This window comes from Trichosurus vulpecula, chromosome 8 (genome assembly GCF_011100635.1).
Source record: "Trichosurus vulpecula isolate mTriVul1 chromosome 8, mTriVul1.pri, whole genome shotgun sequence".
Lineage (NCBI taxonomy): Eukaryota > Metazoa > Chordata > Mammalia > Diprotodontia > Phalangeridae > Trichosurus > Trichosurus vulpecula.
In genome coordinates this window covers 221855992-221880591 of record NC_050580.1, presented here as the reverse complement: position 1 = coordinate 221880591, position 24600 = coordinate 221855992, and the positions used below count along the sequence as shown (strand labels likewise).

At 42.6% G+C, this 24600-nt stretch overlaps 1 protein-coding gene across 1 annotated transcript in view; it reads left to right on the top strand.

Annotated features, from left to right (window-relative positions):
• Positions 1 to 18832, top strand: part of RAB15 (RAB15, member RAS oncogene family) — a 61847-nt gene extending 43015 nt beyond the window's left edge. The window contains exons 2-7 of the mRNA XM_036734341.1: positions 3721 to 3781; positions 4855 to 4915; positions 6229 to 6306; positions 7657 to 7746; positions 12500 to 12565; positions 12772 to 18832. Of these exons, the coding sequence (XP_036590236.1) occupies positions 3721 to 3781; positions 4855 to 4915; positions 6229 to 6306; positions 7657 to 7746; positions 12500 to 12565; positions 12772 to 12930 (515 nt within the window). The 3' untranslated portion in view covers positions 12931 to 18832. The remainder of the gene's footprint in view (positions 1 to 3720; positions 3782 to 4854; positions 4916 to 6228; positions 6307 to 7656; positions 7747 to 12499; positions 12566 to 12771) is intronic.
• Positions 18833 to 24600: the final 5768 nt, after the last annotated feature.

The following is a 24600-nucleotide window of genomic DNA, read 5'->3' as shown; positions in this document are numbered from 1 at the left end:
TTCTTTACAACATGACTAATGTGAACATATGTTTAATATGAATGTATATGTAGAGCCATGCCATCTTGGATGGGGGAGGGGAAGGAAGGTGGAGAAAATTTAAAACTCAAAAGAATGTTGAAAACTAACAATAAATAAATTAATTAAAAAATAAAATAAAATAAAATAGAGAGAAAAGAAGGGAAAGAAGACCAGAGGGCAGCTAGGTGGCACAGTGAATAAAGAACTGGACTTGGAGTCAGGAGGACCTGAGTTCAAATGTAGCCTCAGATACTTACTAGCTATGTGACCCTATTATCTCAAAAAAAAAAAAAGTATTAAAAAACAAAGAAAAAGACCAAAGAAGCAGGACAACTTTGAAAGCTATGGGTTGATCTTCTGTACTTGAAAAAAAAAGCAAGCTGCAGTAGGAATAGTGATAGATAGCATTTAAATAGAGCTTTCCAAATTATCTCATTTTATTTTTCCAACAACTTTGATAGTTAGGTGTTGTTCTTATCTCCATTTTACAGATGAGGAAACTGAGGAAGGTGGGGGGGGAGATAAGTGATTTTGTCCGGGGTTACATAACTAGAAGGTGTGACCAGATTTGAACTCAAGTCTTTCTGACTCCAAGTCCAGTCTGTTCATTGTATTGCCTAGCTCTCTTCTATATGTGACAGAAACCTGCAATTTCATATAATATCCTCCTTTTCTGTTTTACATTGTAGAGGTAAACGTCCATGCTGTTTGATGTTTGTTAAATTCAGAATAAAAATAATTTTTTCAAAGAGAGAGATTAAGTGACTTAGCCCATATCACACAGATAGTGTTCATCAGAGAGAGGACTTGAACCCTTGTTTTCCTGCTTCTAAGGACAGTTCCCTATTCATTATGCCATGCTGCTTCTCTGGGGTACAACTTACCTGCTAAAAATAAATTTCCCTCAAATGAAAGTGGAAAAGAATAGAGGTATCCATCCTTTAGCCTTCTTCCAAGGGAGCACTAAAAGTTGGACAAAGAGGGACAATACCTGAAGAGGGGTTTAGCTGGGAGGGGCTGGTAATGGTGGTGTACAAATAGAAAGTATTATTGCCTAAATTCTACTGTCATGGGTCAGACCATCACAGATATGCAAATGCTCATATCAGGATAACAAAGAGATGGAGGAATCTTATTACATCAGCAAATTCACCAGGTAAACAGGCTCAGAGAAAGCAAGAATGATGTCAGGATCGTAGATTTAGAGCTGGAAGGAGCCTTAGAAGTTCTCTAGTCCCACCCCCTCATTTTACTGATAAGGAAAGAGCTCCCTAAAGGGTTGATGGCTTCCCAAAGTCACAGTGGTAATAAGTGGTAAAGCCTGGATTTGATAGCTCCTCTGAACCCATATACAGAATTGTTTATTTTGCACCACACTGCCTCTTCAACAGCTAGTTATGAAGTGAAGCCTAGAAGTTAAAGACCCTCCATTCAAAGTATGTGCATTCTCAGAGGGAGAGTCTGGTCACGGAGAGAGTGGAAAAGACTAGCCTCCCATATTTGATCTCCAAGTTCTCATCCATTGTTAAATCACATTAGCCTGTGATTGTTGGCTCTTGGGGAGGTCTACAGAAGAGGGAAGAAACCCCTGAGGTGGGTGAAAGGAGGCTTTGATTTGGGAATGTGGAAGTTTGAACAGTCCTTTTGAGCTGTGGCAGGGAAATGCAATAAAGGTGGACTGAGGCACATACTCAGAGCAAAATCAGTTTATTAACAGTGATGCATATAACCATTAACAAAGTGGGTCAAACTGGCTACCTCAGTAAGGCCAGTGACCCCAGTGAGAAGGGGGGAACCCTCTTTATTTACATATAGGAAAGGAGGGAGAGATCCCTTGCAATAGATTACACTAGGAAAAGTGGGTTGGCATTCAGGTGCGGTAAATCATACCCCTCTCTGACAATTAAGGAATATTAATTGTTTTATAGGGCTCATCTGCCTCTTGTAATCTTGGCTAGGAAATCGGAACCACCAGATTTGCTGTCCCCTTGGGGGAGATCAGAAGGACAGGCAAGGACAGAAGACTTGTCTTTTGGTGGGGAACGGCACAAGGTTAAGCTGGTTGGGGCTTATAAGCATATGTCCCAGCAGTTAACTGTATGAGTAATAACCACATTCCCTTTCAACCATACCATTAAACTAACTCAGAGGGAAAATTGCATTTCTGAACAAGGTGAGTTCAGGTACATACTAACTCAGTTATAAAAATCGATATAGCATAAAGTCACTTACATTGTAAAATCAATACAGTAAAAATCAGAGGCAATATTAATTGTTTTCTTTTCACAGTCCCAATGTTGGAGGCTGGCACTTTTGGGATAATGAGAGAGACAAGGATCATTAACACAGGACAGGGTCCAATTTAGGGGTCAGGGTGGAGGAAAAATGTGTCACACGTGAAAGGTTAAAGTCCTGAAGAAGATCACCTAGGTGGATATATTGAGAGGGGTTTTGGGGAGGGAGGAGGAAGAAGAGTAACTGGGTGTGAGAGTAAAGACAAAGTAGTTGCTTAAGCCCTAAATGGTGAGAGGCAAGGGTAGGGTAGGGAGTCAAGTCAACAACAGGGCAACAAGCTTCCTTCTATGCACCAGGTACCCTATCAACTGCTGTCCCCAGAAACTAGATACCATATCCACTTTCTTACCACGGACTGTTTCCATAAATAATTAGACCTTCTAGAAAATCCAGCGGTGCGTCTGGCTTACATACCTTAATAAATTGGTGTGCCTGTTTGGTTATCCACTTTTCTAGATATGAAGCTAAGTGAGGACACAATCCATAATACTAAGCCTGTCCCTCTAGCTGATGAAAAGTCATGCAATACTACCCAAATGACACATGAAATAGAGCCCAGATTGTTTAATGTAACAAGAGTGTTGTGGTCGGTCTTCCTAGAGACTGTCATATAGTAGTCACTTACCTTTGAAGAAGCTGGAAGCATTTCTTTGCCTCTTGGCAAATTTAGTCCTCATCTCTGCTGGTGACATATTACATTCTCCAATGTCTCCTTTTGTCACAAATCTCCCCACATATGGGCATATGTTTCTGTTTCGGACTGGTTTTAGCAGTAGACTGGGCTTGCTCTGTGTCATGCACCTTAGGCATATGTATTTATATAATTCTAAAGGGCCTGATATTCTATTTTTTTTCCTTATCCAAATTCCTAGGGCCGTGGTAGCCTTTGCAACCAATCCTAGTTTTCACATGTATGTACAATGGTCCAAGATAAGAGTTAAAATAAGACTGTCCTTTCCCACTCCCAGCTCTGTAAATATCCCCCTGATGAGCTGATAGTATTCGGGGGAGTGTGGTAACCCCTCCTCAAGATTAATGTGGTACAAGGGTATATATTTGGTTTGGTTGCTTTTTCTAAGGATTAAAACTCTAGGCTGGGGTAAACATAAGAAGTTCTTCCCGAATGTATAAATAGACTTCACACAAGTACAGTAAGACAGATTTTGGATGTTTTAAAGCTGTTAATTGAGGCAACTATGAAAAACTCCCTTATGTTACTTCTGCCTCTTCCTGCCTCCCCAGCAGCCCTCTGCTTCACATGACCCTGTCTTCTGGACAGAGAGAGAGGAGGGAGTCCTCTAGTCATGTTCCTTATCCCTTTATAAATTCCTAGTTTTTCCTTGAGCTTTCTCAGTTCTGATGGGGCATCTCTTAACCTGTTCCTTCTCTCCTCTCTCCCCTCAGGAGTTGACTTTAAGATGAAGACTATAGAAGTAGATGGCATCAAAGTTCGGATACAGATTTGGTGAGTTAGATGGCAGAAGAACAAGAAAGCAGCAGGCATGTGGGATTGCTTCCTGGGGAAGAGGGGGATAGAGTGGTAGCCCAACTTTAATGTTAGACTGCCCTTAAACTATCACTGGGTCTCGAGTCAGGAAGCTCTGAGTTCAAATTCAGACTCAGACACTTACTAGATGTGTGACCCTGAGCAAGTTACTTAACCTCTTTTTGCCTTAGTGCCTCATCTTTAAAATGGGGACACCCTGGAGAAGGAAATGACAAACCACTCCGGGAATCTTTGCCAAGAAATCTCATAGACACTTGTCCATGGGATACATAAGAGGTGGATACACCTGATGGACTGAACAGCAACAATCCTTAAACTGCCCCTGCTTTGTATATAAATCTTAGTTTCACCCCCAAGCTCCGAAACATCAAACAGAATTGAAACTAATTTTTTTTTTTTTTTGGTGTACTCTGTCTCACAGTCCAAGGATGTGGGGGGAGGAAGAAGGGAAGGAGAGATCAGGAAACCATTGTGTGAAGAAGGCAAGCTCGACAACTTCAGGGACCTCCCAGAGAACCATTGTGCGCTTTCCATATGTGACCACAAGAAGTCACTGTGGCTCTCTGATCCAAAACCCCATGCAATATTGTTTTAGGGAATGTGTAGGAATTGTATCTTGGAGTACTGTAGGAGGGGCTTTCAGGGAGATCCCTGGAGAACTGAGGGTGGCAGATTAGGGATTAAAGCAGTCCCCTCTCCCATCATCCAGTCATATGTTCCAACTTCCCCAGAAATGCCTCGTTTCATTGCCTTTTCTGGCTTAGATGCATGGTTGCCCAGAGGGCAAGGAGACTAGTCTAACGTGTTTTCTCTCATGCATACTTATAGCCAGATCTGGCTTCTCCTCTTCATAATCAAGTCCCTATTTCCTGCCAGGTCCTGAGGCATAAAGCTCTACTGGTTTACACATTCAATTCTCTAGTTTTGTCCTCTTTCAGGATAAGATTCTCTTCCCTTTCCTTCTCCCTCCTTCCCTCCCCATTCTTGCTGTACCATGTTCTTATTCTGGAGAACCTGGCTTTCTGTTTCAGGGATACTGCAGGGCAGGAAAGATATCAGACCATCACCAAGCAGTACTACAGACGGGCCCAGGTGAGTCCCTTGCCCAGGAAGTTGGAGGGTAAAGGATGCTGGGAGAAATACCCTTATTTTGCATTATGGAGAAGAGTATGGGGGTTTCCATATTTTCAGCAGCCTTAGCAAACATTTATTAACACCTCTGTGACAGCCTACTCCAGTGCGGGATGGTGCAGTTTTTATCTGTTTTGTCTGTTTCCTGAAGGTAACAAGGAAATTAGACAGTATGGGGATGAGTGGCCTCAGGGATTAATGTAAACTGAGTGGCTTAAGTCAAGGTCATTCTAACATTCCACTAGGAAGGGGACATTTAAGAAAAACCCCATTGTGCTTTATGAGACAGATGGCAGAGGTCATGAACTGTGAGCTTACAGCCTATGAGTGTTCGGGGCATAGTTTCTCTTTCCATTCCATTGGAGACCCCTTCCTTTTTGTGATGCTAAGTGCCGAAGGAGATACAAAAGTTAACTAAGACACAGCCTCTAACGTTTATCTCCACCATTATCCCAGAGCGAGTTCTCATAAGTGCTTTCTTTCATCAATTCATTTATTGTGTTCATGAAGCTTACTATTTAGCAGAGGATTATGATACATATATTCCCACAGTCCGAGTTTATCACTATGGTCATGATACAGGCTGCAGTCCCTCCATGAATTAGTAAATGATCTTAAAGAGTGTCAATCAGTCAGTCATTAAACATTTATTAAGCACCTACTGTGTTCCAGGCACTATACTAAGCCCTGGAATGGATACAGACACATGTGACTATAGTACAAAATAATGTGTAAGTGCAAAATGGAGAAGTGTGAATGAGGTGTTGGGGGGAAAGGTCATCAAGGGTATCAGGAAGTCATTCAATCAACAAGCAGTGATTTAGGACCTACTATGTTCCAGGCAATGGAATACAAAGATAAAAATGAAATGGTCTCTGAAAAAGGTGGGGGAATCCTTAGAGCATTGTCCAATTCAATGAATATTTTTTGTCTCCTACTGTGTGAAGAACAGGACCTTCTTTCTCACGGAACATAGAGTCAGGGGGATATGGCTTACACAGAAAGATATATACATAAATAGATTAATCGAGGACAGAAAATCACCTTCCCAAGACCAGAGGAAATTTTATCATAAGCCAACATGACTTGAACATTAAGAGCTGGGGTTGGTGGTAAGAGGGGATGGGTAGTCAGCATGGTATACATACCCTGCCAGGAAGAAAGGAGGTTGGGCCCCAGCAGTTATGTTGCCCTCTTTTGGCTTACTAATTCTTAGGATATTTTTTTGTGAGTGTGTCTATGTGTATCCCTCATTCTCTCTGTCTCTATCTCAGGGAATATTTTTAGTCTATGATATCAGCAGCGAGCGATCTTACCAGCACATCATGAAGTGGGTCAGTGATGTGGATGAGGTAAGACAAACCACATCTCCCCTTTAAGTGAAAGCAGGGGATGAGATGGGAGGGCTTAGAGCTCTAAAGCTGAAGAATAAATTCTAGGTCCTGATTCCCATGGACTGAGGACCAAAGCAAAACCCCTGAAGAAGAGTTCAAAGTTATCACACCTTTTATCTCTTCCACTTAGTTTGGGTCAAGATTTGCCTCAACCTTCACCCTGATCTATGAACTATTTTTTTCCATAGGCCTCCAAGGGCTGGATAGGATAGAATCAAATGGGAGTCTGGATACCTGAGTTCTCATTGAGGCTCCCCTAATAACTAGCTTGATGACTTTGGGCAAGTCATCTTGCTTCTCTGACCTCTTTTTCTCATTAAGAAATGAAGGGGTTGGGGCAGCTGGGTGGCACAGTGAGTAGAGCACCGGCCCTGGAGTCAGGAGGACCTGAGTTCAAATGCAGCCTCAGACACTTGACACACTAGCTGTGTGACCTTGGGCAAGTCACTTAAGCCCAATTGCCCTGCCTTCCCCCCTCCAAAAAAAAAAATGAAGGTGTTGGACTAGATGATCTGTAATAGTTTTTACCCTTGAGTCCATGGACTGATCTCAGGAGGTCAGTGAATGTGAATGGGGGAAAAATTCCTTTTTTATTTTCACTAACCTTTAATCTCCTTTTTAATTCTAGGTAATTTATTATATACATTAATAACATTATTCTGAAAAGAGGTCCACAGTTTTCACTGAACTGCCAAAGAGGTCCATGACATAAAAATGGTAAAGAGCCTAATTGATAGGGATCCTTCCAAATCTAAAAGTCCTAGAAGTCTTAGAGTATCTGTAAAATGAGGGGGCTTAGCCTTGATCAGGGGTGGGGAACCTGCAGCCTCTAGGCCACATATGGTCCTCTGGGTCCTCAAGTGCTGCCCTTTGACTAAATCCAAACTTCACAGAACAAATCCCCTTAATAAAAGGATTTGTTTTGTAAAACTTGGACTGTGTCAAAAGGCCACACCCAAGGACCTAGAAAGCCTTGAGGCTGCGGCTTTCCCACCTCCGCCCTATATCATATCTAAGTCTCTCTTGGCTCCAACATTCTCAGGCTCTAGATGCCTAAAGCACCAACTGCAGGCAGACAATTGTGTATCCTAAGCTGCCACAATGTCAATCCTTCTGAGATACCCTTTAAGTTGAGCCAGACTGTTGCTAGGGGAACTGGACAGACAAGCTGCCTGCAATGCCCCAGTGGCTTCTGGCCTTGGAAATAGTTTCGTGGCAGAACTCTGGGGATGACTGCACTATACAGCAATGGGGATGAGATGGGAGAGAGGCAGTAGGCAATAGTGGTCCTGTCTTCTTTGTTCCTAGTATGCACCAGAGGGAGTCCAGAAAATCCTTATTGGGAATAAGGCTGATGAAGAGCAGAAGAGGCAAGTAGGAAGAGAACAAGGCCAGCAGGTAAGTGGGGGGAAAGTTGTGGTGTAGTGGACAGGGTACCTGACCTGGGGTCAGGAAGGTATAGGTTGTAATTGTAGCCTCAGTCACTTACTAGCTGTGTCACCTTGGATAAGTCATTTGATCTCTACCTGCCTCAGTTCCCTCATCTGTGTAATGGGGATAATAATGGTACTTACCTCCCTGGGTTGCTGTGATGATCAGATGAGGTAATATTTGTCAAGTGCTTTGCAAACCTTAAAGCAAAGTGCTCTTCTAGTGCTAGCTACTATGATAAGAATAATTATTTTCCTTGTTGTTGTTTTAATCACCCCTCCCCCCACCAAATCCTTGGTGCCACTGGGGCAAATAGGCCAATCTAGGAGCTTTGAGGAAGAACAAAGCTCTACTTCTGAACAGCTGCTTTACAAAGAATTTTATTGTCATCATCACTATAAATTAATATAAGCACCACAGACCCTGATGGAGGGAGTTACAACAAAAAAAATAAGAAGTCACATTTACCTGACACTGTAAGGTTGGCAAAGTACTTACGTACTCTCCTCCTCTCCAGCTGCAGACCTCCTTGGCTTCCTTTAGCTCCAAACTAAAAATCCCACCTTCTACAGCACACCTTCCCTCTGTTAATTATTTTCTATTTATCCTGTATATAGCTTGCTTTGTATATATTTGTTTGCCTGTTGTCTCCTTCCTTAGATTGTAAGCTCCTATGCTTAGCGTAGTGCTTGGCACATAGTAGGCACTTAACAAATGTTTATTTATTGACTGATTAAATTAATTTGATCCTCACGACTACCCTGTGAGATAGGTATATATGATGAGGACATTGAAGATCACTGAGATTAAATTACTTGCCCGGGGTCACACAGCTAGTAAGTGCCTGAGACCAGACCCAAACTCAGCCTTGAGCCCTTAATCTAATTCCCTCAGGAAATGACCTTCTGAATTCTTCGGGAGTTTGTACTTTCAATCATTCTTTGTCTCTCCCTAGTTTTCAATCTCTCTTTATGCACTGGCTCTTTCCCTACTGCCTACGAATCTCCCCAGATATCCCCCATCCTCAAAAAAAAAAAGCCTCACTTGATCCTGCCAGACCTTGATCATGCTGTGTTCTATACTTATTGCCTCTACTTTCTCAATTCTTACTCATTTCTTAACCCTTGCTGCGTAGTTTCATCCTTCTGTTCCCCTTTCAATTGAAATTGTTCTTCTAGAATTCACCAACAACCTCTTCTTTTTTGCTAAATTCAATGGTTTTCCCCCCAGTCCACTTTCTGCTATGGGTCAGTTTGGTTGCCCTCTAGAGATACATTTCTCTTGCCAGCTGTGGGCCCCTTCCCAGGTCTATACCCAGACACATCCTTTTAGCACATCCTAAGAACACAATGGCTCACTTTTTCTTTTTCTTTGCCTTCGCATTAGTTCGGAATTCACTAAAATACCTATCATCCAGGCAGCTAGCTGGCACAGTGGATAAAGTGCTGTCCCTAGAGTGAAGAGGACCTAAGTTCAAATTTGGTGTCAGATACTTCCTAGCAGGCTGACTCTGAGCAAGTCACTTAACCCTGTTTGCCTCAGTTTCCTCATCTGTAAAATCAGCTGGAGAAGGAAATGGCAAACCACTCTAGTATCTTTTCCAAGAAAACCCCAAAAGGAGTCATGGAGAGTCAGATACAAACTCAAACGACTCAACAACAACAATCCATCAATAAACTTTTGCCAGCCTTGCCCCTCCCAAAATAAACCAATGAATGAATGAATCCAGTGGCCTTTTCAGTTCTCATCTTTCTTGACCTCTGTGTAGCATTTTGCACTGTGGACCACCCCCTCCTTCTACATATTCTCTCTTCGCTGGGCTTTCATAACACCTGTCTGTCATGGGTCTTCTCCTATCTGTCAGATCTTTCCTTCTCAGACTCTTCTACAAGTCATCTTCCAGATCCAAACCCATATGTTTGAATGCCGTTCAGATCTCCTCTTTTCTCTTCATGTAGTCTTCATATTGGTGATGTCATCAGTTCCTCTAGATTTCATTATCATCTCTATGCAGAAGACTCCCAGAACTCTCTCTCCAGCTATCTTCTCTCCTGGGCTCTAGTCCTAGCTCTCCCATTGCTGGTTTAATGTCTCCACCTGGATGTTCCACAGTGATGCCCAATTCAACATGTCTAGTTCATTGTCATCCCCACCACCCCCAAACAACACCCCCCCCATTCCCATTTTTGTATTTCTATCAAGGGCACCATCATTCTCCCTATTACCTGGGTTAGAAATGTAGAAATCCTCCTTGACTCTTCACACTCTATCTCCTCCCTAATATTTATTCAGCTGCCAAGTCAGATAATCAACAAATATGTTAAATACCTACTGTATACCAGATTCTGTGGTAGTTTCTAGGGACATAAATAAAGAAAATTAAACCATCCCTGCCCTTAAAAAACTTATATTCTTTTTGAAAAATCAATTTTATTTTATTTTCATCTCTGAATTCTTTCCTTTCTACCTTTCCATGTCCCTACCAAGAAAGCAAGAATAAAACCTATTACACACGTGTATAGTTAAACACATAATTATACTAACTGTGTCCCCTGAAAATATGCAATCAATTTGTACTTTGAGTCCACCCCTCTATGTGGAAATGGGTGAGGTTCTATTCTAATAGGGGAGATGACTTCCTAATAAGGGAGTGGTGGTTCAAGAGGGACTTTTGGCCTAGGCAATCACAAGAATTTGAGTGGAGTCATAGAATAGGATGTGGGAGTGAGGTACAAAGGTATGTAGGGAGTGTTGGTTGGTTGGTTGTTGACCTTCACTCTTGAAGAGGACCAAAATGACATCACTATGCTAGAGTCAGGTTTCAATGTGGCTGACTATGACTGACCAGACCAATATGAGCTCGGAATGCTTTACCACAGGCTGGGTACAAATAGTCCATGTGAACATTTGGGGTGGATACTCTAAATTTTCCCATCCTGTGTTTCCTTTGGGCTATTTTAATTCTGCTTTGCTTAGAGCACAGCACCTTCTCTGATATGAGCACACCATGCTGGGTGTCCTGTGCTAGTGTCTCCCATGTCATACAATCAATTCCAAAGTTCTTAAGAGAGACCTTGAGAGTGTCCTTGTATCGCTTCTTCTGGCCACCAGTGTAGAGGCAGGTCAGCTGAATGAGATGTGAAGCATGGTTTGGTTAGATAAATTCAGGACACATCAACCCCAGAGTGTAGACTTAAAATGAGTGGATTAATTAGGTGGAGGGGCCTTTGAGATGGGGGTTGATGTGGTCTCTGGAGGTAAGAATCTGGAGGGTTAGTTTTCCCAGTGGGGGAAAGAGCAGACTGGGTGGCAAAGTACCCATGCTTGAGGTAGGCCCTGGTGACTGGTGGATGATGGGATGTTAAGCAAGATTTGAAATCTTGTCAATTCAGTCCTACTTCTCCTCATACCACAATCACTGTAGTCTAGGACCTCGTCACCAATCTTGCCCCAACTGTTGTAGTAAGGAAGCTTCTAACCATCTTCTTGCCTCATGTTTCCTCTCTCCAATCCATCTTCCAAACAGCTACCACACTAGTGCTCCAAAAGAATCAATGGTCTGGCCATGTCATTTCATTGCTCAAGAACTTCCATTGGCTCCCCAATGCCTCTAAAATAAAATATAAATCCCTCCACTTGATGTTTAAAGTCTTTCACAATCTAACTTCAGCCTGTTTTTCCGATCTAATTATACATTAATCTCCTCTGCTAAGGAAGTAGAAGAGATGGATATTTTCAATATAAGTATGATTCTCCTGGCAGACAGCAACATTTTTTCATTCTTTCTTTGTATACCCAATAATGGCAGCTAAGTGACACCATAGTGCATAGAGGGCTGGGCCTAGAGTCAGGAAGACTTGTCTTCCTGAGTTCAAATCCAGCCTCAGACATTTATTAGCTGTGTGACCTGAGCAAGTCACTTAACCCTGTTTGCCTCAGTTCCTCATCTGTAAAATGAGTTGGAAAAGGGAATGACAAACCATTCAAGTATCTTTGCCAAGAAAACTCCCAATGGGGTCATGAAGTCAGACATGACTGAAGAATGACACACGCACACACAAACCAAAATATTCAATAAATGCTTGATGAATTGAATTGAACCTTCCCTTCCTTACCCAAGGCAGGTGATTCTGCAGCCAAATTCACCTGCTGTTCTTCATACATGTTCTTTATACATACCCCCTCCATACTTGCATAAACAGTCTGTACTCCTAGCCTGGGAAATGCTCTTCCCACTCATCTCTTGGAACTCCTGGCTTCCTTAAGTGGGCTCAGAGCTTGAACTAACAGCAGGAGATTTCACAATTAAAAAAAAATTGCCTCTGATTAGGGCAATCTGTCTGAAGGAGCTTGGGGGAGTGCTGTCTAATAACCAGGAAACCAAGTCCCACTGCCCTTCCTTTTCCAGCTCCCTATTATTTGCTCATCATCATCCTCATCCTTGGGCCAGAGAATGGGGTAAAGATAGGATAAAGAGTGAAAAACTCATTCCCTGGGAATGAAGCTAAAAAGAGTCATGGGAAAGTTGGGGGTTGGGAGGTCAGGGAATAGAGTTAAGGAGCTGTCTAGGGGACAAAAGGGAAATATCCTGAGGAAGTAGAAGAGATGGGTAATTCCAAGGCAGGGCTGATTTCTCCACTAGCTTCCAGGAACCTCAAGGGCAACTTTCCATCCTTCCTCTCTTGCCAACCCCCTCTCAGGGGTTTTCTTCTCTTTGCAGCTGGCTAAAGAGTATGGCATGGACTTCTTTGAAACTAGTGCCTGCACCAACCTCAACATAAAGGAGGTGAGTGAATTGGGCCAAGGGTGATGGTAGAATGGGGCTGTGGTAGCAGCTTTCCCTGGGGAAAGAGCCAGTCGTGGTGGGGAGTCGAGGGAAAGAGGACAAAGGAAAATATTCAGAGAAACAAGAGCTCAGGTGGCCATGAGAAAGGCAAGGGTCTAGAAGAGCATGGGAAGATCAGGGCTAACCTGTGTCTTTTTTTCCCTCAGTCCTTTACTCGTCTGACGGAGCTGGTTCTGCAGGCACACAAGAAAGAGCTTGATGGTCTCCGAGCACATGCCAGGGAGGAGTTGGCACTGGCTGAGTTGGAAGAGAAAGACAGCAAAACTGAGGGCACAGGGAACTCTTCAAAAAACTGCTGGTGTTGAGGAACCCATTCAGGGCATCCCCCTGCTCTGTGCTACATTTTCCCCTTCACAGACCAGGGGACAGTAAAGGGCTCTGAGTCTTACTCCCCTACTGCTCTTCCCTCACCCAGATAACTTCATTGAATGTCAGTAGGTATCCCTGTCCAGCCCCTGGAGCAGGGTCCCTGTCCTCTGTTAGTGACCTTCTGTTCCCCTCCGGGCACTGGTGTCCTCAAATGTTTACCCTGAGCCTCAAGGCTTCCTGTTTCCAAGATGTGTAGTGATGAGCATCTACAACCTCTATCTCTTTACTCCCCCATCTTACTTCTTTGGATCCCTCCTCCCTAGAGTGCCTGAGACCACAGCTACATCCACTCTTTTGCCTCTCTCTGTCTCACAGCGCGCGCGCGTGCACACACACACACACCCCATGATTCTCCTGCCTTTTATTACTATCAGCACTGTCAGATCCTCCGTTCCTTTCTTCCCTCTGTTCCCTTCTGCCTGAAGTGATGGAGTTGGAGCCAAGTTCATTAGTCTTTTTTATTTCCATATTCTCTGCCACAGGGAGTACCACTATCTATGGAATTCATTCCTGTGCCCCATCTTTTTTGCATCCCATTTGCCCCAGGAGGGATCAGGGCAGAGGGAATGAGTACCCCACTGGACAGTACCATAGCATGTTGGCAGAGCCTCCTTACCCACTTTGCCCCTCCCCTACTCTGGCGTCTGACCTGCCTGACTACTTCTAGAATTTTGGGAGCGGTTTCCGCTGCTTCCCAACTTTTAGTGAAGACCCTCTCTTACTAGAGAATTAAACATGGAGGAAGAAAATAGATATATATCTCAACAGGAGGCTGGGAAAAAGAAAAATGTAGCTCAGGAAAAGGAATCAGGGTGGGGGGGAACAAACTCCCTTGTTTGGGGGGAAGCTCACTTCTTGGTCAAGTTGGTCTCATTTCCCTTACTTCTATCCTCTCCCTACTCATAAGCACATACATTTTTCTGGGCTCCTGTAGTTGGAGCAAGTAGATCAGGGAGATGAGAGCCTACTATGGGGAAGACTTTGGGACTCATGGTACCAATATGGACAAACTCTTAAGGGATTGGTTGGGAGCCCTGGCACAAAATTCATGGAAAAACAGGGCAGTCTGTGAGGTGATGGCAACAATTCTCTCTTGAACTGGACCCTCAAGGAAAAGTCGAATTAGTTTTCTGCCTTCACTGTCTAACTGAGAAAAGCATTTTCCCATCCATGAGCCCTTAGGACTGGGGAGGGAAACTGTACCTATTCAGCACCCTTTTCTTGACCTCAACTCCCTTCTAACCCAATCCATGAATTTGCTTGACAAAGAATTAATAGGAGAAGGTCACAGACCTTATATATCCTACCTTTGTTTCAGGAATGAGGCTGAGGAGTGGGAGAAGTGCCAGACCCTAGGTGAGAAGCTCTTAATGACATTCTGGGTACCCTTAAGGATGAAGTGTGCTCATCTTGCTCCTTCAGTGGGCTGATGATGATGGAATATTTCCAGCTGAAAACTCATTGTATTGTGGCTGGCAGTGGGAAAGAAGGAGGCCTTGATATTTATTCAGAGCCTCTAATTGAAGGAGATGCCTCCTTTCCCCTGTATTCCTGAGGCTCCACATATCATAATCCTAGGCTGGGCCCAAATTGCTCTCAAGTCCAAAGAGACTAAAAGTATGCTTGCTCCTTGGGAGATCAGGATAGTCAACTCCCCTCTGGGGTCACCCCACCCTGGCATCCCAATATAGGAGCAGCCTAGAGGAGAGGTCAATTATCCTGCTGCCTCTTGATACCTCAGATAGGGGCCCCTAACAAAACTATTAGGGATTCAGCAACTTAGAAGTAAAATTCATTGAGTACCATAGCAAGGAGTAAAGGGTGTGTGTGACCATACACACCTTCCAACACGCTATCTAAATCATTCAATTCAGTCTCTTCCCCATAACTCAGGTTATAGAAAGGCCAGGGAAGTTAAGAGTGGGAATAGGTTGAGGCTGGTAGAAAAAACAGGAATATATGGCACTTCTAACTGATGAGAGATTTAAGGTTAGGGGAGAGGAGACAAGGAGATAGGACTCTGCTTAAATCAGTTAAATTTATTAAGCCTCTATTAGGTGCTTAATTGACAGTCAATAAGCATTTTTAAGTGCCTGTGTACTATGTACTAAGTACTATGTGCCAGGCACAGTGCCAAGCACTGGGAATACAAAGAAAGGCAAAAGAAAGTCCCTGCGTTCAAAGATCTCACACTGTAACTGGGGAGACAACAAGCAAATACATACCAACAAGCTCCATACAGGGTAAATAGGAAATAATCAACAGAGAGAAGGCCCTAGAATTAGAGCTTTGAAGGTGGGGTTTTAATTGGGACTTGAAGGGAAACCTCAGAAACTAGGAGGCAGGAATGAGGAAGGAGAACATTCCAGGCATGGGGAATAGCCAGGGACAATGCTCAGAGCTGAGAGATGGAGGGTCTTGTTCATACAATAGCAAGCAAGGAGGCCAGCGTTACTGGATCTAAGAGTATTGTGTGGGTGTGGGGAGGTATAAGAAGACTGGAAAGGTGGGGCTAGGTTATAAAGGGTTTTGAATGCCAAGCAGGATTTTGTATTTTGTCCTGGAGGTGACAGGGAGTCACTGGAGTTTATTGAATATGAGGATGACGTGTTTGGGCCTGCGTTTTGGAAAATCACTTTGGGAGCTGAACAGAGGATGGACTAAAGTGGTGGGCAGACCAACCAATAGCCTATTGCAATAGTCCAGCTGTGAAGTGATGAGGGCCTAAGCTATGTTAGAGTTTACATAAAACACTGGAATCCTGCCCTCATGCAGTGTATAGTCTGGTAGAAAGGTAAGACACAAGCAGAGATGACTATACTATGTAATGGTACATAAGTGCATTATAGAAATACAAAACAGATTCCATATGAGGGGGAAAGTCGTCACCAGCAGGAGGAATCACAACATCTTGGTGGAGAAAAAACCAGACTACATCTTGCCTTCAAACTGGGATGCCCCACTGGGTCAAAGCAAGGTGGGCACAGGATGCTCATGCTAATGTATGCATCAAGGTGGCCTCAAATTTAATCCACACATTTACTAAGTGCTCCCCACATCCATAACAGTGTGATGGGCACTACTTCCCTGCAAATCAGGCAGAGATGTACATTTCCCTCCTCAGCAGGATGGGGCCAGATTCTACCCCTGGAGGAGTCCTGGAAAGAAGGCTTCATCACCAATTGGCATGTTAGGGGAGGTGGCTGCTGGTGGAAGATAGAGTTTTGTTTTAAAGGAGAAGCCTGGTTTGGGGCAGGGGGGGTTAACAGCATTGGTGTCTCATAACCCTTCCATAAGCCCAGGAAATGGCTCATGGGAATGGCATGAAGCATAGGCCATTGCAGGGCTCCCTTGCCTATTAGCCCATCTCTGCCATCCCTGCCCCTGCCTTACTCCAGAAATGACACTGGTTTCTGAGCCCCTGCCTGTCTCTGTGACTTGTGAACGTTTCTGTCCTGTGTCTGGGGTTCATTGTATGAACTGTGAGCAGGGACTCATCTATTTTAAACACGGATGTTTACAGAATAAAGGTAATTTCAAATCACAATTGGGCTGCAACACAGCAGTCCTGGAATAGAAAGTCTCAATGAGGGGAATAGGGATTTGGGGTTGTTGGTATAAAGGAGAGGTCTAGGTACCCTAAGTCACAGCACTGTGATTTCTGCTGTAGTCTTTCTGACGTCACTTACAAAGAAGTCCACTTTGAAGGCTGTGACATCTCTTCTTATTCTCTTGAGAAATGGGCCTAAAACTATAGGAACTGAGTGAGACACAAGGAAGAACTTCCCAACATTGATTTGCTAAAAGAGGTTCCCAGGGGAATTTAGTTATCATTATCATCATCTCTGGAAGATCTTTTAAAACTAATATTCATTTTTAATTGTTTGGGAGTAAAACAGTATCTATCTGCATGAAATGCAGAGAAGGGACTGAATGATCTGTTTGAGTCCATTTTGACTTTGTATTGGATACTTTGGGGAAGAGGAGGCAAAAATCAAGCATTCTTCTTTTTTTTCTCCTCCCTTCTACCCTGTCACCCCACTCCCACCCCCCACCCCTGCTGAAAATAAAGAAAGAACCTTTATATCCCATAACCAAGCAAAACATTTCCACATTGGTCACATCCAAAAATGCATTTATTCTTTTACATGTTAGTCCATCATCTTCCAGTCAGATTGTAAACATTCTTCCTTACTGGTCCTCTTGAAAATTATTGATCAGTTAGTTGATCAGTACTCAAGTCTTTCAAAATTGTTTGTTTTTATAATAACAATGCTATAGTATGTATTATTCTTTGGGTTCTGCTCACTTCCCTCTGCATCAGTTCATACAAGTCTTTCCATGTCTCTTAGAAACCAACTTTTCTCTCATTTCTTACATCACGTTAGTTTTTCATTGTTTTTTTCCCCTTTTTTGGAGGGGGGAAGGCAGGGCAATTGGGGCCCAAGGTCACACAGCTAGTAAGTGTGTCAAGTGTCTGAGGCTGGATTTGAACTCAAGTCCTCCTGACTCCAGGGCAGGTGCTCTCCTCACTGCGCCCCCTAGCTCCCCCCCCCAGTTTTTCATTATTTTGCATCCTCTGTTTTCAGGGGTTTTTTGCCCCCACAAAAAAGAGCTGCTATAAATACTTCAATAAGCTGAAGAGGCTAGGGATGTTTAGGGTTGAGATGGGAAGGAATGGGACAGAAATAGAAAGAGGTAGTGTATCTAGATTTGAGATCACAAGACCTGAACCTGTGTCTCATCATCTGTAAGTGAGGGGTTGGGATTACATGATTTCTAAGCCCCCTTTCACATGCCCGAGCACTGATAACCCAATACCTTACATGTTTATAGTACTGGATAGTGCAAGCACACTATTTTATTTTACTTGCATAAAAGTCCTTTGAAGCAGGCAGGGCAAGCAGTCTTACCTTCACTCTACAGATGGGAAAACTAAAGCTAAGGAGGCTTAAGTTACTCATGGTCTGAAAGACAGTAAGTAGAAGAACAAATTTTTGTACTCTTACATTCCATCCAATGCTTTTTTCTGCTAAACCAGAAAGGAAAGTCATATGAATTATCTTGCCTTGTAAGTTTATCGGCACTCTTACAATTCTATGCTGCCACCAGAAAAACTGCTTTTCCTGAGAAGTGGGATGAGACTAGTAAGGGACGGTGCTCAGGGTAGAGATGAGGGGACCTAGGGAGAGATAGCAGGACTAAAAACTCATGCGGTCCTGGGGCAGGGTGATTACACGGGAGAAGCCAATGGAAGGTTCAGGAAAACCTTAGGGAGTACTAGGAAAACATGAAAACAAGTCCAGGGCATGTTTGCCACGTTATAGTTTAGCCCGTTGTCACTGGCAAATACTAATTACTTGATTGCAGGGTGGAGAGATTTATTAGGAGATTCTGGAGACTCCTTCCCAGCCTCAGTAGGGGGCACAGCTCACCCCCAATTCTTGCCAGTCCTACTTATAAAAAAACACACCAAAAATAAACAAATACTTCCTATTGAGACAAAGTCCTTTAGTGAATCCTTTCCTTAAGAAAAACTGGTTCCTTGTTTCTGGCAGGTATGTGCCAGGCCCAGGTTGCAAGAGAGAGAAGAGGCCAGACCCTTTCTGAAGAGTCAACTCTCTAGGGCTTCAAGCAGGGATGGAACACCTTCAGTTCCTCCCCAGAACTGAAACATGGTTTAATTCATTTAATTTCATTATAACATTTATTAAACACCCATTATGTGCTTGGCAGGATTTTTTAAAACTGGGCTTATGATTTCATTAGTGTAGAAAATTCTTGGTGAAGAATATTCTCTGCCAGGGCAAATCATTAAATCTGCTACTTACAGATTTAGAGGGTTCTGTTGTTGTGTTGTTTTCAGTTGTGTCCAACCCTTCGTGCTCCCATTTGGGGTTTTCTTGGAAAAGATACTGGAGTGGCTTACCATTTCCTTCTCCAGCTCATTTTACAGATGAGGAAACTGAGGCAAGCAGAGTTAAGTGACTTGCCCAGGGTCACTCAGCTAGTAAGTACCTGAGAGCAGATTTGAACTCAGGAAGATAAGTCTTGCTGACTCCAAGCACAGCACTCTATCCATTGTGCCACCTAGCTGCCCTTGGAGAGTTCACTGGGGCACTAATAGATTAAATAACTTTTCCAGGGTCACAGATTATAAGATCATAGGATCTTAGATATGGAGCTGGAAGGGCCTTAGGGACCCTTGAGTCCAATCTCCAAGTGATTTGCCTGAGGCCACATGGCTAATAAGTGTCTGAGACAGGATTGGAACTCACATCTTCCTGACTCCAAGTCCAGTTCTCAATCTACTCCACTGCCAACTGTTTCTAAAAAGGCAAATTGAGAATTTCCCCATGAGAGACCCAAACCTTGGTTTCCTCTGATATAAGGGGCTACTCAGCTTTATACTTTTAGTACAGGAAGGCCAAAGGCTGGATCTGAACTCAGGTCTTCTGACCCTGAGGGCCAGCCTCTAACCATTAGGTTGGGATAGAAAGGTAAAAATGAAAAGCATTTCCTACTCTCAAAGGTCTTAAAAAACCTTGGAACTGATCCACAGACTCGTGGACTCAAGGATCCCAAAGCCTGTGGTGTTCCACAAAAGTTTGGCTGCCTCCAATTTACAGATGGAGAAATAATAAAAAAATGGAAGCAGCCTCCTGAGTTATGGGGCACTTTAAAGGGATCTGACAGTCAGACTGCCCCATGTTCTCATCTTTTAGCTTTGAACTTTTCCCCCCTATTTTAATTCTTTTAAAAAATTACATTCTCATCAACACTTCTCCATCTTCCCTCAAAAAACCAAAAAAACCCCTTCCCTTGGCACAAATTAAAGCAGTTAAACATAACCAATCAGAAAAAGCAATCTAGTGTTGCAATTTATGCCGTATTTTGTACCCATTATAACTCACCTCTGTACCCGGGAGCATATCAGTCACTTCCATTCTTTGGAACCAAGGTTGTTCATTGCAACTAATTGAAGTTCAGTTGCCATTTACTGATTTTTCATTTACATTATTCTATATTGTCCTCCTGTGAGTCTTGAATTCTTCAGAGGAAATCCGAGACGCTAATACAATTATCTTTTTTGTTCCTTTATTGGACTTTCCAGTATCAGAGCCCCTTGTGGTCACTTAGCTGTGCATTATACTGGCAATCTCATGGGTGATCCTGGCTGTATCTAGAACCACAGTAGCCTGAATCCAACCTACATTGTTTCTTCTGGGGCACAGAAGCTCCCTTGTAAGCACCTTTGGGACTTACCCTTTGGCTGAGAGATAATGAACATTGTTTTTACACCAATTCGTGTTCATTTTATCCCACTAACATTTCTTACATGCCTGACGTGTGAAAAATCACTGGGGTAGGCCCTGTGAGAGACATGAAATGAAATCAGATGTAATCCCTGCCCCCAAAGAGCTTACAATGAGAGGGGCACTTGATAAAATCTCAGAGCTGAAGGGGCCTCAGAGTTAGGTTAGTTCAATCTAACCTGAATGGGAATCTTCCCTGTGGCATGTCCACAAGTGGTCGTCATCCAACCTCTACCTGAAGACCCCCAATGATAAGGGACTCCCAAGGTTGGGCAGCTCTGAGAGGAATTTTTTCCTTATATAAAACTGAGATCTGCATCTCTCCGTCTTTTTCCCTTTGTTCCTAGTTCTGCTTACTGGGACCAAGAAGACTAAATCCAATCCCTCTTCCATTTGACTGTCCTTCAAACACTATGACAATTCCAGTCACTAAATGTTCTCTCCCAAGCAGCTTCAATTCCTTCAATTAATGCTGTTGTAAAGAGAGGGTAACCGTAAGGACTCTGCCTATTTAATTCTGAGGGTCATTGTCAAGTAAGAATACATCTCGTTAAATCTGTCTGGGCATAGTCAGTCAATCAAAAGGAATTTTAACTAGGTGCTATGGGAATTCTGTTAGGAGTGGTCACTTCCTGTGGATCGGCTATCAGGCCAGTTTGAAACCTCAGAGATCTGAGCATCTGGCAGTGGAGAGAAGTCTCCAGTCCCACTCTTGAGAAAGAATCACTTGTGCTTGCATGGGTGGGAGGAGAGCACCCATGCTGCCTTGGTTTCTGGCCCTCCCCACTTTACCTGGAGGAGGGCCCAATGAACTTTAGAGGACAGAAGCATTTTTACCATCCAATGCATCCAACAGCAATCCCAGGACAACTATAGTTGATGCCCATGTCTGCGCTGGGAGCCAAAGATAAACTGGCTGTGATGAGGAAAGGCAGATTCAAGGCTCTCCAAGGAGCCCAGCAGAAAGCTATACTATACCTTAGGAGAATTTCATAAGAACCCCACAAAAGGAAGGAAAGGACTTCCTGCAAACAGGGGCTGTGAGTACTCTCTCTCTTGGACTCTGTAGATGCTGGTGGGAGAGTGTGTCATAAACTTCTGTGGAGATGTTTTGTGCAAACCATTCTGACCATAACACTTTAGTAAATAACTCTTTCCAAAAGATAATTAAATGTGGCTGACTGATTGATAATCATGTAGGGAAGCACATTTGTGGGGGGTGGCTTTTGAGCATTAGGAAAACCACTCCCAGCCCCTCAGGGCTAACTCTGTAACCCTGAGTATGTGTATATGCAATAGTCCTGATCTGGGCACCTAACCTGCTAGTACAAATAGGAGTTTGGGAGAGTAGCTCCAAAGCATTCATTACACTTATGTGGCATGATTTCCATTCTGGTCATACTCCAGTTTTTCAGTGTCTTTTTAAAAATGAAGGATACAGAGCTGAATACAGTACTTCAGACATCAGTAGGGGAAAGTACATGAAACAATCACTTCTTTTGTCCTAGATACTGTGCCTCCCTTGATGCAGTCTAAAGTTATATGGTGGTGTTCTATGAAAAGCCACCATATAACATCATTATAGTCTTTGGACAACCAAAATTGCAGGTGACCCATAGGACAAAACATATACATTCAGTGGGCACAAAGGAAATGTAGAGTAAGAAAAAGATTGTGGGTTGGTCCTGTAGTGAGAACAACGGATAACATGGACAACTGGAATGCTGCAGTGGTACTCACACAATGTTAAATAACCTAGAGGAAGCTTTCCATCATATAGGGTTGATCTTTTCTAGAGGATTTTTGGAACGGCGTGGATAAGAATCATACAGAAGAAGAAGTCATGGATAATATAGTAGTCCAGGTCTTACCAGACCATTTTAGTCCTTCAGGGTTGAGATTAGGACAAAATGAGACTCTTATGAAACATTCACAAGTTGACAAAAGGGAGACTTGCTTTACCATAGCAGGGGAAGGATATTCAAAGAAGGGAAAAGATAGTCATTGAGAATATGTCCTTGATTAAGTTGCTTGAGGCTTCCCTCCCTCTGTGTCACCCATGATGGTCTGCTGGCAAGAAGTCTAAGGGAGCAGCTGGAGATCCTCATGCTCTGTTTTTTTTTTGATACCAGATGGTCAATGGCTTGAGCCTTTAGTCTCCTAAAGCAATTAAGTCTTTAAGGATTGTTTCCTTTTTAAAGGAAAGGATGACTCTAGCCTACATCAAAGAGGACTCATTGATATTCCTCTTTCCATAGATGAGTTGTGATTTCTACCTTGGCAAGATATACCCACATTTACATTAGCATGAGTCCATCTAAGGGAAGACCACCTTCATTTTCTTGCTGTCATGTCATTCTGAAGACTCATATAGAGCCTATAGCCCACTTAAAACTCCCAGCTCTTTTTCACATAAACATCCAGTCACGTTTCTCCTATACTTTATTTGTAAAGCTGATTTTAAAAAAAGAATCAAAGTATAGGACTTTATATTTGTTCCTATCACATTTTCTCCCACTAGATTTAACCCAATGTTCAACATGTCAAGATCTTTTTGGATACTGATTTTGTCATCTAACGTGTTAGAGATTTCTCCTAAATTTGTGCATTTGAAAATTTGATAAACCAACTAAAATATTGAACAGGGTATACCAAATATTGAATGGGTTATGCCTACATACTTTTTTTTGAGGCAATCGGAGTTAAGTGACTCCCCCAGGGCACACAACTAGTAAGTGTCTGAGGCCAAATTTAGACTCAGATCCTCTTGATTCCAGGGCTAGTACTCTATCTACTGTGCCACCTACCTACCCCATACCTACATACTTAAGGACAATTCTCTGGGACAGTATTCCACTAGACAATTCCTTCCAAGTTAACATTAATCATTATTGTTTGAATTGGGTAAGTCAACCCAGTTCCAGAATCTGCCTATCTGCACTATCACATAACGTTTATCATTCCTCTTATCCACAGGGATAGTGAGAGAAATGTTTCTTACTTCCTTCCAGTTATACTAGGTTTATGACCTCACTACAGTCTTCAAAGAACCCAAATGCAGGGGACCCAAGGTCAAAGGGGTGACATAAGGTTGCTATAAAGGAAATGAATGATAAGAAAAGGGCATGGGTGTGTACAAAGCATTAGATCTACCAGTCAAATGATTGAGTTAAACAAGAAACATTAGTTTGGCATGATCTGTCCTTGATAAGCCCATGCTGTCTCTTAGTGACCATCTGTTTCCTTCCTAAATAATTTTAAAATGTCTCTCTAATAATATATTCTAGACAAGCTTGGTCCCAAATAAGAGATGAGAAAACACCTCCTCCTACTCGTTTTAAAATTTAATTTTATTTTCAGTTCCAAATTTTCTTCTTCCCTCTTTCCATTGAGAAAGCAATATCCATTACAAATATGCTTTAGTCATGTTATGAAAAAAAAATAAAAAGGAAGAAAAAGAAAAAAAATATTTGCTTCAATCTGCATTATATCATTTTCCACCTTGAGTCCTTTGGGACTATGGTGGGCCATTGTGTTGATCAGTTACTAAGTCTTTCACTGTTGATTATCTTTACAGAATTGTTGTTACAATACAAATTGTTCTCCTGGTTCTGATCACTTCACTTTGCATCAATTCAAATATCTTTCCAGGTTTTCCTGAAACCATTCCCTTCATCTTATATAGCACAATAGCATTCCGTCATATTCACGTACTATAATTTTTCAGACATTCCCCAGTTGATGGGCATCCCCTCAATTTCTAATTCTTTGCCATGACAAAAAGAGCTATAATGAATACTTTTTGTACATATGGATCTTTTTCCTTTCCCTTTGATCTCTTTGGGGCATAGACCTAGTGATAGTATTTCTGAGTTTGAACCTGTATGCACAGGCTCATAGCTTTTGAGGCATAGTTCCAAATTGATTTCCAAAGTGGTTAGAGTAGTTCACAGCTCCATCAACAGAGGAACACCTATTTTTATACATTCTCTTCAGTGTTTGTCATTTTCCTTTTCTGTCATCTTAACCAATCTGATGGGCATGAGGTGGTCCCTCAGAGTTGTTTTTATTTACATTTCTCTAATTATTTGTGATTTAGAGCATTTTTTCATTATTTCTAGCTTTGATTTCTTCTTCTGAAGACTGCTTATTTATATTCCTTGAACATTTATCAATTGGGGAATGGATATTATTCTCACAAATTTGCCTTAGCTCCCTATATATTTGAGAAATGATAATTTTATCAGAGAAATTTGTTACACATTTTTTCCCCTCAATTTCTTACTTTTC